The sequence below is a fragment of the Amblyraja radiata genome, chromosome 25 (genome assembly GCF_010909765.2).
Source record: "Amblyraja radiata isolate CabotCenter1 chromosome 25, sAmbRad1.1.pri, whole genome shotgun sequence".
Taxonomy (NCBI): domain Eukaryota; kingdom Metazoa; phylum Chordata; class Chondrichthyes; order Rajiformes; family Rajidae; genus Amblyraja; species Amblyraja radiata.
In genome coordinates, this window is record NC_045980.1 from 1359483 (window position 1) to 1377730 (window position 18248).

General features: G+C 46.0%; 1 protein-coding gene across 1 annotated transcript in view; it reads left to right on the forward strand.

The window, feature by feature from the left end:
- kremen1 (kringle containing transmembrane protein 1) overlaps positions 1-18248 on the forward strand; it is a 261287-nt gene that overhangs the window by 161647 nt on the left and 81392 nt on the right. The window contains 3 exon segments of the mRNA XM_033043091.1: positions 4424-4548; positions 6952-7105; positions 15798-16130. Of these exon segments, the coding sequence (XP_032898982.1) occupies positions 4424-4548; positions 6952-7105; positions 15798-16130 (612 nt within the window).

Sequence of the window (18248 nt, forward strand, 5' to 3'; positions counted from 1 at the left end):
TACCCGAGCCCACGGTGGGTGGGCCAGGCCTCCCGCTGGGATGGGCCATGGCTCACCGGGATACCTTTCATCGCACACGGCTCACCGAGGTCTGAGGTGAGGAGACATGTGTTCACTGCGAGGGTGGTGAATGTTTGAGAATCTCCAGCCTGCAGCGCTGTGCAAGCTCAGCTGTGCCAGGGCAGTCAGAACAAAGATGGAGAGATTTCTGTACGTGAGGAGACATGGGGACTATGGAGGGAGAGGGAGCTGAGGTGGGAAATCATGGAGACATAAGGAACTGCAGATACTGGAAGCTTGAGCAAAACGCAAAGTGCTGGAGGAACTCAACGGGTCTGTGGGGGTAATAATTGCAATGCTCTGCCTGTGTTGGACTCATATGTGAGCATGGATTTTGTCCTTCAGTCTTTTTTTTTATTTTTAATTTATTTATTATGAAACTACTTTTATTCAAAAAATAAAAATAAACATAGAGTATTAACACAATCAAAGACTGCCTATGCTGACAGTTTACAAACAAATGATCGTCAAATTAATAACGTCAACGTCAACTGGATCCACGAAATGGCCGTTGAAGGTCGAGTGTTCCGTTTATCAACAAAACACTCGACCTTCAACGGCGACCAGTTTCCCTTCTCTCACAGCCTTCAGTCTTGGGAGTGCCACTTGAACCAGAAGCTGTTGGTTTAATGCAAAGTAGAAACATAGAAAATAGGTGCAGGAGTAGGCCATTCGGCCCTTCGAGCCAGCACCGACATTCAATAGGATCATGGCTGATCATCCAAAATCAGTACCCCGTTCTGGCTTTTTCCTCATATCCCTTGATTCCCTTAATACTAAGTAAATCTAACTTTCTTGAAAACATCCAGTGAATTGGCCTCCACTGCCTTATGTGGCAGAGAATTCCACAGATTCACAACTCTGGGTGAAAAGGTTGCACAGCGCTGCAGGCTGGAGATTCTCAAACATTCACCACCCTCGCAATGAACACACGTCTCCTCACCTGAGACCTCGGTGAGCCGTGTGCGGTGAAAGGTATCCCGGTGAGCCATGGCCCATTCCTCATTTCAGTCTTAAATGGCGTACCCCTTATTCTTAAACTGTGACCCCTGGTTCTGGACTCCCCCAACATTGGGAACATTTTTTCTGCATCCAGCCTGTCCAATTCTCTAAGAATTCTATATTTCTATAAGTTCCCCTTTCATCTAAACTCCAGCGAATACAAGCCAAGTTGACCCATTCTTGCATCATACGTCAGTCCCGACATCGCGGGAATTAACCTTGTGAACCTACCCTGCACTCCCTCAATGGCAGTAATGTCCTTCCTTTAGGAGACCAACATTTAGGAGACCAAAATTGCACACGATACTCCAGGTGCGGACTCACCAGGGCCGTGTACAACTGCAGTAGGATTTCCTTGCTCCTAAACTCAAATGCTCTCACCATGAAGCCATTGGTTTTGTTCACTTCCGGCTGTACCTGCATGCTTACTTTCAGTGACTGATGTACAAACACACCCATGTCTCATTGCATCTTCCCTTCTCCTCATCTGACACTATTCAGATAATAATCTGCCTTCCTGTTCTTGCCACCAAAGTGGATAACCTCACATTTATCCACATTATACTGCATCTGCCATGCTTCTGCCCACTCACCCAACCTATCCAAGTCACCCTGCAGCTTCATTGCATCCTCACAGCTCACACTGCAACCCAGCTTTGTGTCATCCGCAAACTTAGAGATGTTACATTTAATTATCTCGTCTAAATCGTTAATGTATATTGTAAACAACTGCGGTCCCAGCACCGAGCCTTGCGGCCCCCCACTAGTCACTGCAAATGTGGTGTGAGGCCTCAGTTGCTTATGGAAGCATGTATTGTTAGGAAGGTGAGATGGAGTGAAAAGGGGGGCAGGAAGGGATTAAAGAGACATGTAAAATGATTCTCCCACCATGTGCCAGCACAATCTGCATTCTTCTACCAATAGACCCAAAATTCAGATTCACTAGGATGAGTCTGGTTTGATTATGTTTATGGAGAAGATGAATAAACAGACATGACACCACATCACCACAGATGAGCACTGGGCCATTGTCTTCATCACTTCCGGCTGTCTTTCCTCCACAGCCTCCAAACTTATTGTTCCCAGCCCCGCACAGGGGTTCTCCCCAAAATCCATAAGCATCCCATTGTTTCTGCCTGCTCCTGTCCTGCTGAAATAATTTCCACATAACTCGACTCCATCCTATCCCCCTGGTCCAACCCCTCCCTACCCATGTCCAAGACACCTCACACGCCCTTTGTCTCTTCAATGACTTCCGCTTTCCGAGCCCCCACTCCCTCATCTTTACTATGGATGTTCAGACATTCTACACCTTAAAGCCTCCTGTTTTTTCCTCAACCATAGAACCATCCAATTTCCTTCTACTAATGCTCTCCTTAACAACTTCTCCTTCGATTCCTCCCACTTCCTCCAAATCCAAGGTATGGGCACTTGCATGGGGCCCAGCGATGCCTGCCTCTTTGTAGGGTACGTCAAACAATCCCTGTTCCAGATGTACACTGGCCCTATCCCCGAACTCTATCTCTGCTGCAGAGATAACTGCATCGGTGCTACCTCCTGCACCCATGCAGAACTCATGGAATTAATTAACTTCATTAATTTTCATCCTGCACTCAAATTCACTTGGACCACCTACGACACCTGCCTTCCCTTTTTTGGAGACAGGAGATAGACTATTGACTGATGTCTATTACAAATCTACTGACTCCAACAGCTATATAGACTACACTTCTTCCCACCCTGCCTCCTGCAAAGATTCTATCATCTGCTCCCAATTCCTCCGTCTACACCGCATCTGCGCCCAAGTTGAGGTGTTCCATACCAGGACATCCGAGATGTCCTCATTCTTTAGGGAACAGGAGTTCCATTCTTCCATCATAGATGAGGCCCTCACTCATGTCTCCTTGGTATCCCACAGTTCCCCTCTTGCTCCCCCCTCCCCTCAGTCGCAACAGGGACAGGGTCCCCTCATCTTTCACCCACTAACCGTCGCATACAGGATATAAATCCATCTACATTTTCGCCACCTCTAACGGGATCCCACCATTAGTCACATCTTCCACTAGTTATTCCATCTCCACCCCTTCCTGCTTTCCGCAGAGACCATTCCCCTCACAATTCCCTAGCTCACTCATCCGTTCCCACCCAAACCACCCCCTCCCCAGGCACCTTCCCTGCAACCGCAGGAGATGCAACACCTGTCCCTTTACCTCCCCCCTTGACTCTGTCCAGGGACCCAAACAGTCTATTCAGGTGAGGCACACATTCACTTGCACCTCCTCCAACCTCATCTACTGTATCCACTGTTCCAGGTGTGGACTCCTATATATCGGCCAGACCAAGCGTAGACTGGGCGATCATTTCGTTGAACACCTTTGCTCAGTCTGCCTGGACCTACCTGATCTCCTGGTTCCCAAACACTTTAACTCCCCCTCCCATTCCCACACTGACCTTTCTGTCCTGGACCTCCTCCATTGTCAGAGTGAGGCCAAACGCAAATTGGAGGAACAGCACCTCAGATTTAGTTTGTGCAGCTTACAGCCCAGCGGTATGAATATTGATTCGCCTAACTTCAAGTAACCCTTGCATTCCCTCTCCCTCTGTCCCTCCCCCACCCTAGTCTTCCTGCTAGTTGTACTGTCCATGTCCCTTCGTTATCACCATCTTCACAGCCAACAATGGATCACTGTTGTCCCTTTGGCTATCGTTGCCGGCTCTTCATGGTTCTGTACCTTTTCATACCTTTATTGTCTCTCTCCCCTGACTCTCAGTCTGAAGAAGGATCTCGACCCAAAATGTCACCCATTCCTTTTCTCCAGAGGTGCTGCCTGACCCGCTGAGTTACTCCAGCTTTTTGTGTCTATCTTCTGAATAAATAGATAATGACGTTTAATCATGTTCAAGCCGGGGAAGCAGATTTAAACCATTCAATCCCTTGAGCCCACTCTCCCATCAGGTGGTCTTCAGCTCAGCAAGTCTATTGCACCCTTATGCCCCTGTCCCACTTAGGAAACCTGAACGGAAACCGCTGGAGACTTTGCGCCCCACCCAAGGTTTTCGTGCAGTTCCCGGAGGTTGCAGGTGGTTGCCGGAGGTTGCAGGTAGTGGAAGCAGGTAGGGAGACTGACAAAAAGCTCCTGGAACCGCACGGAAACCTTGGGTGGGGCGCAAAGTCTCCAGAGGTTTCTGTTCAGGTTTCCTAAGTGGGACAGGGGCATAAATCCCTTTCCCAAATGTTAATTTATCTGCACCAGTCTGAAGTAACGTGAAAGTTAGTGTTGAGCATTGAAGTGAAATGGTGATCTTCCTCTGTAGTGTTTGGGAAATACATGTGGACCTTATGTATTGTGTTTGTTCACAGTGCCCGGCTACCTCGGATGCTTTAAAGACAATGGTGACCCCCCACCATTATCAGGGAGCAGTGAGACATCGAACAAACTGACCATCCAGACCTGCATTAAGTTCTGCAGGAATAAGAGGTTTAAGGTAATGAATTACAGATTTACTCCTGTATGTGATTCTGAATAGATTGCTGATGAGAGGTGGTAAATGTTTTAAACTGCAAGAAAAGGCAGAATGGTTTGGACATTGAGGCCTCAACCTTGCCCACACCACTGGCATTGTGGGTGAATGCAGCTGAGAATATTCACATCCCACCAGGGACATGCGGTCAGGGGAGGCAGGGGAGTCAGAGCCTCACCTGTCATACTCCTAATGAAAATAGCTGTAAAGAAAAGTCTGGCAGGTTGATTCGTTGATTTGTAGCGGCCGATTCGGAGGTTCTGGGCCGCTGAGAACTCCCAATTGGGCCCCGTGCCTAAAGGGGCTCCGCTCCGCGCTGGAGTAATGCACTCTTGGCTTGGGTAGATCTACCCCGGGTGGAGGGGGGAGAGAGGGGTGGAGAGAGAGCAGAGGGGTGGAGGGGGAAGCAAGGGGTAGACGGGGAGGGGGGTGTGAGGGTGAACGGAGAAGGGGGAGAGGAGGAGAGGGTGAGGTGGGTCGTTCCCTCACGTTCCCAGGGCAATGCTCCCGCCCCTCCAGTCGCCGTGCTTCACGCACACAGCCCCGGCTCCACCCCTCTCTCTCCTTGGGGAGACGCGGTGATCAATACAGGGAGGGCCGGGCCACTGATACTAGCCAGTGCTTCCCCAACCATTGACCTCACCACACGTCACTGCATCCCACCTGACTGGGGTGAGGTGGGTGGCAGGCTTTGGCGAGTGTGGGTGGGAGAGTTTGGGGGGAAGAGGGTGGGAGAGTGTGGGGGGTGGGGGAGTGAGGGAGGGGGGAAGAGTGTGTGAGAGAGTGGGGGGAGATTGTGTGGGAGGGGTGGGGGAGAATGTCGGAGGGGGTGAGTGTGTGGGAGGGGTGGGAGAATTTGCGGGAGAGGAGGGATCAGAGAGAGAGAGTGGTGAGGGAGGGGTCAGAGGGAGAGGTAGATGGGGGGGGGGGGTGGGAGGGGATGAGGGGAGAAGGAAGCTGTGGAGAGTATGGTGGAGGAGGAGAGTCTAGGGGAGGATGGAGGGAGTGTGCTGAGGTGGAGGTTGGGGAGAATGTGGAGGTCAGGGTATAAAGATGCTGGGGAAAGGAAGAAGTGGAGTGAAGAAACAGGGATAAAGCTGGGTTGTGAGGACATTTATTTCCTTGCCTCTGCTTTGGATATTCTGTGCTGAGGCTTTATGGCCCAATTTACCGCCAGTCCAGGTTACACTCTAGTTCGTGCCTAATACTTCTGGGAATTAACTCCACACTGTGTGTTTGGATCAAAGGTCCTACACTTACAATAGTGTCTGCCTGTAAGTGTCTTTAAATTATGGTCGAATTAGTCATTGGATTTCTGGGTCATAATTTAAGAAGGTTGAAAATTGCTGCTTTAAAGTAATTCATGGAATTAACAAGGTTTCCATCATAATGAGCACATACAGTATGTACTTCTCTTAATGGAGTGTTTGAAAGCAGCATTAGTGATACACCTTTGGATTGTTATCCTTTTGTGATGAGATGACATCCGTACCTTTGCATAGAGGTGGCAAAAACATCTGAAGTAATGTGGATGTTTGTAACCAAAACCCCTTTAATTCAAGTCTGAAGAAGGGTTTCGGCCCGAAACGTCACCTATTTCCTTCGCCCCATAGATGCTGCTGCACCCGCTGAGTTTCTCCAGTATTCTTTTGTGTACCCCCTTTAATTCAAACTGGTTTACTTTTGCCAATGTGTCACAGGGCGACATTAGAAGGATGAGAGGCTATCTTATAGAAACATATAAAATTCTTGAGGGATTGGACATGCCAGATGCAGGAAAAATGTTCCCCATGTTGGGGAATTCCAGAACCAGGGTTCACAGTTTAAGCATAAGGGGTTGGCCATTTCGGAGTGAGATGAGGAAAAGGTTTTTCACCCAGAGAGTTGTGAATCTGTGGAATTCTCTGCCACAGAAAGCAGTGGAGGTCAATTCACTGGATGTATTCAAGACAGAGTTAGATATGGCTCTTAGGGCTAAAGGAATCAAGGGATATGGGGTGAAAGCAGGAACGGGGTACTGATTTTGGATGATCAGCCATAATCATATTGAATGGCGATGCAGGCTTGAACGGCCAAGTGGCCTACTCCTGCACCTATTTTCTATGTTTCTATTTTTCTATTCTATCTATTCACTGCTCACTTGTGTCCATTTCAATAACTTCTCCAGGCCTCCAGAGAGAGACAGCAATAGAGTAAAGGGATAGGAAGTAAGCAATACTAAACAATGTCTGTGCTGAGAATGATGAGCTGCATAATATCTGGATGCGTCACTACACTGTATCAAACAGCTCCTCTCTTCTGCGTAAATTGATTACAGCTGTTTTACTTTGTTTCAGCTTTATTATCATTTTTAATTTGTTGTTGCAGCTCGCTGGCATGGAGTCAGGCTATGCATGTTTCTGTGGGAACGATGCTGATTACTGGAGACATGGGGAGGCGAAGAGCACAGAATGTAACCACGTGTGCTTTGGTGATCACACTCAGCCCTGTGGAGGAGATGGCAGGATAAACATCTTTGACGGTGAGTAATGCAAAACAGAAGTCATTCCTGGCCTTCTGCAGCCAGCTTGAAGCTGCTGTTGTACATTCTCAACTTCATTTTCTTTGTTCCACTTCAAGCAGCCATGTCTTTAAGTTTTTTGAAGAAGGGTCTCGACCCAAAACATCAACCATTCCTTCTCTCCAGAGATGCTGCCTGTCCCGCTGAGTTACTCCAGCTTTTTGTGTCTATCTTAGGTCTTTAATTGCCCTAGACTGTCAGTTGGGGTATTCTGCCCCACACACTTCTTTGCATCTCTCCCTCTCCCTGCCCCTTTAAACTTGTCTAAAATCTACCCTTTTGACACAACTTTCTGGTCACCTGTTCAACTACTGCTATATCTGGCTCAATGTAAAATATTTATGTTTTGATAATGGTCCATGAAAAGTTGGGATATTGTACTATTTAAAAGTCATGGGGTCATAGAGTCTTAGAGTGATACAGTGTGGAAACAGGCCCTTCAGCCCAACACCGGCCCACATGTCCCAGTTACCCTAGTCCCACTTGCCTGCGCTTGGTCCATATCCATCCAAACCTGTCCTATCCATGTCCCTGTCCAACTGTTTCTTAAACGATGGGACAGTCCCAGCCTCAACTACCTCCTCTGGCAGCTTGTTCCATACACCCACCCTGTGTGATACAGTTACCCCTCGGATTCCTATTAAATCTTTTCCCCTTCATCTTTAATGTATGTCCTCTGGACCTGGATTCCCCTACTCTGGGTAAAAGACTGTGCATCTACACGACCTATTCCTCTCATGATTTTGTACACCTCTATAAGATCACCCCTCATCCTCTTGCGCTCCATGGAATAGAGACCCAGCCTACTCAACCTCTCCCTATAGCTCACACCCTCTAGTCCTGGCAACATCCTCGAATATCTTTTCTGAATCCTTTCAAGCTTGACAATATCTTTTCTATAACAGAACTGAACACAATATTCTAAATGCGATCTCACCAACATCTTATAAAACTGCACATGACCTCCCAACTTCTATACTCAATACTCTGACTGACGAAGGCCAAAGTGCCAAAAGCCTTTTTGACCACCTTATCTACCTGCAACTCGACCTTCAAGGCACTTGTACTCCTAGATCCCTCTGCTCTACAACACTACCCAGAGGCCTACCATTTACTGTGAAGGTCCTGCCTTAGTTCGACGTCCCAAAATGCAACACCTCACACTTCTCTGTATTACATTCCATCATCCATTCCTCTGCCCACCTGGCAGTGTTTTATAAATGCATTGTTATTGTTGCTGCTAAACTCTCAGCGGCCATCTATTCCAGCTTTGTTCCCTAATGACAGAATTGAAATGACACGACCTCCCAGTGTCTTGGAATAGTCCACATGACCATCAGTGCCAAAATTAACCATGTTCCTTCAGTCCAAAAGAAATCGAGCCAAAGATCAGAAGATCAGAAGACATGGGAGCAGTTAGATCATTCGGCCCGTCGAGTCTGTTCCATCATTTGATCATGGCTGATCTATTTTTCCCGCTCAACCTCAGCCATAGAAGGAAATGAGGTCCTGCTGTCAAAGAGACATTCAATTTCCTTCATCACCACTGAGTCCTGCTGATAGGTCTTTTGCCCAATTCCATAGCCATTGTTCACTTATTGCCGAAGATAGACACAAAATGCTGGAGCAGCTTCTCTGGAGAGAAGGAATGGATGACGTTTTGAGTCGAGACCCTTCTTCAGACAGATAGTCAGGGGAAAGGAAGACACAGAGATATGGAAGGATAAGGTGTGAAAATGAGGGGAAGGTGACAACGAGGCATACAATCAGTAACATTTAATCAGGAGAACAGTGAAAATAGTCGGAGAACTAGGACGGGGGACAGGTGGAGAGAGAGGGAAAGCAAGGGTTACATGAAGTTAGAGAAGTCAATATTGATACCGAAGATAGACACAAAATGCTGGAGTAACTCAGCAGGACATTCCCAAACCCTAACCTCAGCGTGTATTCATACCGCTGCCCAAGCTACCCGTGTATTTATAAGCTGCCCAAGCGAAATATGAAGTGCTGATCCACATAACGTTACTGCATCTTCCTTTGGCTTCACATGCTAATGAACATTTGTGGTTTGTGAGTTTTAACTGCAGCCACCAGCAAGCTGTTACACTGTCAAAAACATTATAACTTGGCCCTGTCCTCAGCCAGTGACCAAGCCACGTATTTCCCTGAGGGTTTTCTGGGCAACAAGGTTACTTGTACCACTTATTTTTACCAGCACAACAGTTTTGTTAATAGTGGCGCAGTTATTTCTCACAGCATTGCTTCATGGACAAGAATTGAGAATTCTTTTAAAGTAATTGTATGAATAACGTGGAATTACTAAAACGTAGTTCCATTGGTGTTGGTAAAGCTAACCATTCGGCAGTATTGATAGCACTGACATCAAAGCAGATTAGGATAGAACAGAAAAAATTATTGTTAAAATCTGAAGTGAGGTGCGTGATAAAATACATGCAAGGCTGTAGAAGCCTTTAGTTCTGGCAGGTACAATTCAGGAGAATCCAGAGGTACATTATAAGTTCATTAAAGGAAAGAGAATAGGTCATCAAAGCGGTCATCTATGTGAGGAACCTTATGGCTCAGGAGATGAGCAAGCTCATCATTGAAACATAGAAACATAGAAAATAGGTGTAGTGGTAGGCCATTCAGCTCCTCGAACCAGCACCGCTATTTAATGTCATCATGGCTGATCATCCAGAATCAGTACCCCATTCCTGCTTTCTCCTTATATCAAAGTCAAAGTCAATTTTATTCGTCACATGCAGTGAAATGAATTTGCCAGCAGCGATACACTTAAAAAGAACACACAATTCTTGAGCATCTTGAGCTGTAACGTGGGCTGTGAATGGCTCATGGAGTTCAATGCAGATGTTTGTGAGGTGCAGTCACATCAGGGCACGACCTTGACTGTGAATGGCGAGGACCTAGGCAACATTATTGTGCAGAGGGATCTAGCAATACAGGTGCACAGTTGACTGGAAGCGGCTTCACAGGTAAATAGTGTGGTAAAGAGGCTTTTGGTACATTGGCCTTCATCAGTCAGGGTACTGAGTGTAAAAGTTAGGATATTCTGGTGCAGATGTACAAGACTAATGGTGAGACCGCATTTGGAGTATTGTGTTAGTTTCCATCACCCTGCTATAGAAAGGATGTCATTAACCTGGAAAGAGTGCAGAGAAGATTTACGTGGATGTTGCCAGGACTCAAGGGCCTGTGATATAGGGAGAGATTGGGCAAGCTAGGACTTTATTGCTTGGAACGGAGTTGGCTAAGTGCTGATGTTATAGAGGTGTTTCAAATGATGAGGGAAATTCATAGGATGAATGCTCGGTCTCTTACCCAGGGGAGGGGAATTCGTCTGGGAAAGCCAGAGTACATAGTTTTAAGGTGAGAGAGGAACGTTTTGTTGGCAACCCAAGGGGCAACATTTTCAGACAGAGCGTGGTGGGTACATGGATCAAGCTGGCAGAGGAGGTAGATGAGGCAGGTACAAAACAACATTTAAAAAACACTTGGACAAGTACATTGTTAGGAAATGTTTAGAAGGATATGCATAAAATGCGGGCAGATGGGACTAACTTAAGTGGAGTGTCTTGGTCAGCATGGACGAGTTGGGCCGAAGGGCTTGTTTCTGTGCTGTGTGACTCTCTGACTTGGTGATTGGACAACCACCTGCTGGGTTTGGCTGCAGACTGCCCTGTCCTGTGCTGTCTGGGCCGCCCTTTGGAACTTCTCTCGATTTATCTTTGGCTTGCAAAGACTGTCGTCTCACAGCATGAAACAATGAACGAGATGCTCCAGCTCCCCCTGCTTTCAATTACCTCCCTTTGTCACACCAAAACATAGAGCTGAGCACCACAAGAAACAAGCCTGTCTGTGTATGAAGGGCCTCCAATACCAAGTTAAATGTAGCAACAATACCTGGGAACAATTACCAGCCATATTCCAGCTCTGACTTTTATATGATATCATGCACCACAAAAACAAAACAAAAATTGTTGCCTGTAAATCATGCCAGAGTATCTGCTTTAAAATAGCATCAGCGGGAGACTTTTTGACTCATTTTATCCAGCTTTGAGTCTGTTTTCTGTTGCAAGTTGCACAAGTAATGCGTTAACATGAGCCGTCGGCACTGATGTACAATAAAGTGGCACCAACTGAAGGTCCACGTTATTGACAACATTTAGCTAAAGGTTTACCAGGTTGTTGACTATAATTGGACTATATGGAGTCCTGAGTGCAAGATGATTGCTAACGGAATCAAGGGATATGGGGAGAATGCAGGAACGGGGTTTTGGATGATCAGCCATGATCATATTGAATGGCTCGAAGGGCCAAATGGACTACTCCTATATCCCATCTCTATGTTTCGATTATTGTCACATGTACCAAGGTACAATGGAAAACCTTACCTTGTGTGCTATTCATTCAAATCGCACCTTCCATCTGGTACTTTTATAGTTTTTGTAGGTAGGAAGTTATAAGATAACAAAGGCATAGAGATGTATGTTAAAGTCAGGATGGTGCTGAGCTGGTTACAGAAATGGTTTCCATTCACCAGGGTTTGGAAGTTACTATCCAAATGACCATGCTACTATTGTGTTGTTCATATTGCTCTGGTTATTTTCCATTGTAGCTCGGTTGCACAGTATTCAGCTCTGAGTCAGAAATGTGTAGGTTTAAACAATGGTCCGCCAGACCTGAGCATGGAATATAACATGTAATAAGATCCTGCCTTTTCACTGTTGGTTAACTGAGGCCGTATCTAACCCAGTGGCAATGTTTTGCTGAAAATGGGCAGCATTGTGTCGCAGCAGTAGAGTTGCTGCCTTACAGTGCTTTTAGCGCCAGAGACATGGGTTCGATCCCGACTATGGGTGCTGTCTGTACGGAGTTTGTACGTTCTCCCTGTTACCGCGTGGGTTTCATGCGAGATCTTCAGTTTCATCCCACACTCCAAAGACGTATAGGCTTGGTATAAATGTAAAATTGTCCCTAGTGTGTGTAGGATAGTGTCAATGTGCGGAGATTGCTTGTTGGTGCGGACTCGGTGTGCCGAAGGGCCTGTTTCCATACTGTATCTCTCAACTAGACAAAACTCAACTAAACTAAAACGAAGGTGTTGTATGTCATGGAAAACCAACAAATTTCTTCTTCAACTGAGCCACAATAAAAATGACCCAGAGCAACGTTAAATTAACACGGGCATTTGGATGAAACAAACCCTGGTGAATGGAAACAATATCAGTGCATGAACCTGACCCGGACATACATCAGTATGTGTTCAGATTCGTTGACAATTTATCCACGTTACATCCGTGACTGCTTTACAAAAATATAACAATATTTCAACGGGTGTAAGGTTCTTTGGGATACCTGTAGATTGTGAAAGGCATTATGTAAATGTAAGTCTTTCTTCAATACTTTTACTTATATGCCATGGTGAGTTGAATGGGAATTAACCTACCTTCCACTTTGTAAAATTTTGAAAATCACTTTGCAACCAGTTCCCACATCAGCCGTGACTGCAGCATCGTCAGCCCCTGGAGGACTCGGTCTTTGCTGATGTCCAACCTTTGCTTGAGCTTCCCCATCTGCATTCATTTTCATGGCAGTGCTGGGGACTTGCCAACTAGGAAACTCTGAAGACAAATAAATATCTTCATGATCGATGCATTGCACTGTCACCTCATAGTACCACTACAGTTTGTTTAACTTGACTTGGTCAGAAAGGGAGCTTGATTCCACCTAATTTAGGGCACACTAACTTTGGACAAATTATACCCGCAAGGAACAAGTTAGGGCTTTATTCTTTGGAGCGCAGAAGGTTAAGGGGGGACTTGATAGAGGTTTTTAAAATGATGAGAGGGATAGACAGAGTTGACGTGGATAAGCTTTTCCCACTGAGAGTAGGGAAGATTCAAACAAGGGGACATGACTTGAGAATTAAGGGACTGAAGTTTAGGGGTAACATGAGGGGGAACTTCTTTACTCAGAGAGTGGTAGCTGTGTGGAATGAGCTTCCAGTGAAGGTGGTGGAGGCAGGTTCGTTTTTATCATTTAAAAATAAATTGGATAGTTATATGGATGGGAAAGGAATGGAGGGTTATGGTCTGAGCGCAGGTATATGGGACTAGGGGAGATTATGTGTTCGGCACGGACTAGAAGGGTCGAGATGGCCTGTTTCCGTGCTGTAATTGTTATATGGTTATATGGTTATATGGTTATAAGGTTGTACAGTAAAACTCCAATAATCCACTGTATGACTATTCAAAAATTCTGATGATTCAGCATCTGGCTCGCAAGGTGAGGTTTGCCATTCTGCTTCTCCATTCACCAGAGTCCCGGTTCCCCCACTCCCTATTCACCCACCAGGGTCACAGTTTGCACACCTCTGTCCGTTTGCTGTGACCCAGTTCCCATGCATCCCTGTCCACTCACCAGACCCCCAACTCTTGTGCTCCCCACCCACCCACCAGAGCCTCTGGTTCCGCAATTCTATCCATTCTTCAGGTTCTGCTGGCCACACTCCCTCGAACCTTACCAGGTTCATTGGTAAAATGATTATTCTGCAGCGTTACATCTAAAGTAACGTTAATTGAATGTGTGTTGAGAGCATGAATAAAAAAGTACCATGCAGTAGTCATACAGCAGGGAAACAGGCTTTTTGACCAAACTTGCCTACTGTATGTAGATTAAGATGCCCAATCTACATTAGTCCTACATGTCTGCGTTTGGTCCATATCCATCTAATCCTTTCCATCCATCTGGCAACCGGAAGGTAGCCGGTTCGAATCCCGCTTGGAGTGCATACTGTCGTTGTGTCCTTGGGCAAGACACTTCACCCACCTTTGCCTGTGTGTGAATGTGTGTGAATGTGTGTGAGTGACTGGTGGTGGTCGGAGGGGCCGTAGGCGCAGATTGGCAGCCACGCTTCCGTCAGTCTGCCCCAGGGCAGCTGTGGCTACAGAAGTAGCTTACCACCACCGAGTGTGACTGAGGAGTGAATGAATAATGCGATGTAAAGCGCCTTGAGTATTAGAAAGGCGCTATACAAATCCCATCCATTATTATTATTATTATCTATGTATCTGTTCAAATGTCTTTTAAATGTCGTTATATTATCTGCCTCCACTACCTCCTCCGGCAGCTCGTTCCATATCCCCAGCACCTTCTGGTGATGAAAGTGCCCCTCAAGTTACCCCTCTCACCTTAAACTTACAGTAGGTCATCTGGTTCTTGATTCCCCTACTCTGGGTAAAAGACTGTGCATTCACCCAATCTATTCGCCTCATGATCTTGTACATCTCTATAAAATCACCCCTCATCCTCCTGCGCTCCAAGAAACAAAGTCCCAGCCTGCTCAACTTCTCCCTATAGCTCAGGCCCTCAGGTCCTGGCAACACCCTCATAAATCTTCTCTGCACTCTTTCCACCTTATGAACATCCTTCCTGTTTATCTGTGAATCCACTTTCAAAGAACTATGTTCCCGCATTCCTAGATCCCTCTGCGCTACGAAACTTCCCAGGGCAGTTTCATAGAGCTCACTGTAGCAGTCCTGCTCTGGTCTGACTTCCTAAAATGCCAACTATTGCGCGTATCTGCATTAAACTCCAGTAATCATTCCTCAGTTCACTTTCCCAGCTGATCAAGACCCACATGTAATTTGTGAGAGCTCTATTTGCTATCTACGATACCACCCACTTTAGTGTCATCTGCAAACATACTAAACATGCCTTCTACATTCTGATTCAAATCATTCCTACAAACCATAAGCAGCAATGGGTCCAGCACCGATACCTGAGACACATCACTGATCACAGGTCTCCAGTTCGATAAACAACATTCCTCCGTAAATCCGGTATCAGTCAGCTAGCTCTCCCTAGATTCCATTAAATCTCACCTTCTAGTGGAGCCTACCATGCAGAACCTTATCAAATGCCTTGATGAAGACCATATAGACAACGTTTATGGCCTAATCAATATCTTTGGCTATGAGTCTGGAAAATCTGTTCTTCCAGTCCCATCAACGTGGTAAACATGCCAGATTAATGGAGTATTATTCACTGTGTTGTCCAGAAAACAATGGTGTAATGCCAAGCACATTCATCTGATTGTTTCTATAATGTTCGGCGAGTCCAGAACCAGGGGCCACAGTCTTAGAATAAAGGGGAGGCCATTTAAGACTGAGGTGAGAGCAAACTATTTCACCCAGAGAGTTGTGAATTTGTGGAATTCCCTGCCACAGAGGGCAGTGGATGGATTTAAGAGAGAGTTCGATAGAGCTCTAGGGGCTGGTGAAATCAAGGGATATGGGGAGAAGGCAGGCATGGGTTGTTGATTGGGGATGATCAGCCATGATCACAATGAATGGCGGTGACGGCTCGAAGGGCCAAATGGCCTCCTCCTGCACCTATTTTCTATGTTTCTATGGTGTCAAGAAACATGGCTAAATAAAATTGTACTGTTACATGGAGATATTGCGATTGTTCAGTATATTCCCTGTTTATATTGAATGAATCCTTCCCCAATTTATTTTTAAAATGTTTGCTATTTTCAAAGGAGAGCTTGTCTTAACATAAATCAGCAACAAATAACGTATTAGCTTTCAGTTTAGGTCCTGATTGACTAATTATTCTGCCTCTCTTGCAGCAATGATTGGGGCCTGCGGTGGGAATTATTCAATGGATGCTGGGATCATTTACTCTCCTGATTTCCCTGACAACTATGCGAGTGGCAGAGTGTGTTACTGGACCATTCAGGTGCCAGGTGCTTCTCTCATTCAATTTGACTTCACCTTATTTGACATCAGGGACTCGAGTGACATGGTGGAGTTTCTGGATGGAAGCAGCAACAATGTTCTCGCCAGGTTCGATGGGAGAAACCGGCCTCATGACAGTCTGAATGTGTCGGCCAGCTTTGTGATTCTGTACTTTTACTCGGACCGGGTTAACCAGGCTGAAGGCTTTGCTGTCCTGTACAAAGGTAAGCAGGGAGCCTGTTTATTGCCTTCATGCTCTACTGGATATGCAGGAATAAACATCAGCATTCTGCAACAATGCGGGTGAGAATTCAATGATGTATGAAAATAAGTGTCTACTTTGCTATCTTTGTTACAGGAGCTTTGAGTCTAGAGCTTACATTTAATAATGCTATCTCTGTGAAGTATGTAAAATGTCCTGGGGGATTTCAAGAATAGTAACATGGATTGTTTGAAGAAGAGTCTCGACCCGAAATAGAGCTCTAGGGGCTAGTGGTGTCAAGGGATATGGGGAGAAGGCAGGCACGGGTTATTGATAGGGGACGATCAGCCCTGATCACAACGAATGGCGATGCTGGCTCGACGGGCCAAATGGCCTACTTCTGCAGCTGTTGTCTATTGTCTATTGTATTCACTGGAATTTAGAAGGATGAGAGGGATTCTTATAGAAACATATACAATTATTAAGGGATTGGACACGCCAGATGCAGGAAACATGTTCCCAATGTTGGGGGAGTCCAGAACCAAGAGTCATGGTTTAAGAATTTAGAACCGAGATGAGGAAAAACATTTTCACCCAGAGAGATGTGAATTTGTGGAATTCTCTGCCTCAGAATGCAGTGGAGGCCGATTCACTGGAAGCATTCAAAAGAGAGTTAGATAGAGCTCTTAGGGCTAGCGGAATCAAGGGATATGGGGAGAAGGCAGGAACGGGGTACTGATTGTGGATGATCAGCCATGATCACAGTGAATGGCGGTGCTGGCTCGAAGGTCCAAATGGCCTACTCCTGCACCTATTTTCTATGTACCTATCTATGTATCTATGAAATGTAACCCATGCCTTCTCTCCAGAGATGCTGCCTGTCCCGCTGAGTTACTCCAGCTTTTTATGTCTATCTTCGGTTTAAACCAGCTTCGTCAGTTACTTCTTACACATACATGGATTGTTTCTTCTCCCTTGAAGGAGCAATGGTTTCAGAACAAAAGGAACCAACAAACCTTGTCTTGCTTTTGTAAACTGCACACACGCATGCATACACGCACACACACATGCATAATGCCACACACACACACACACACACTCACACACACACTCACACTCACACACGCACACATACATGCATAACTCCTCACACACACACACTCACAAGCACCCGCACACACGGACACACTCACACATGCACACACACATGCATAATGCCACACTCACACACCCACACACACACACTCACACTCACACACGCACACATACATGCATAACTCCTCACACACACACACTCACAAGCACCCGCACACACGGACACACTCACACACGCACACACACATGCATAATGCCACACTCACACACCCACACACACACACTCACACTCACACATGCACATGCACATGCACACACACACACTTTCGCACAGACAATCACATATGCACATGCGAACACTCACACTCACACATGCTCACACGCACACACACATACACACACCCCATCAAGTGCACAATCATTCGCATGTCAGTCTTACACTAATTCCCCCATGGCACACGCATGCACATGCTGTACACTGTCACACACACATCTCACGCACAACATCTGCATGGAATCACAGCTCTCTGCTCACAACACATTCCCACTTCTGCAATGACGACTTGAAAAATGACCTGACCTGTAAATGGAGGTGGTCTTTTTCTTTATTTCCCTGCCATTGAGGAGGAATCAGTTGAGCTAGGCAAGGTGCTGTTATTCGGAGTGATAGTTTTAAATATTTCAAATAACTGTTACCATTCAAGGAGCACAGTCACATTCTATCTTTTCTGTACTTCATGCACTTTTTAGTTTTCATTTTGTTTTTTGTGCAGAAAAGTATTCAGTAACTTGCTGTGTTGTTCCTTTAAATGAGTAATCCACAGGAATCTCTCCCAATGGCAGTATATTTGTGAAAGGTAATTCTACCAACCGGGGGACTAATTCTAACAAAAATTATTCTAATTGGAGTCACAGAGTCCCGACAGCCATGCAGCACCAAAACAGCACTAGACCTTCGGCCTAGCTTGCCCATGCCCACCAAGATGGCCCATCTACACTTGTCCCACCTGTCTCCGTTTGGTCCAAGTCCCTTCTAACGTATCCT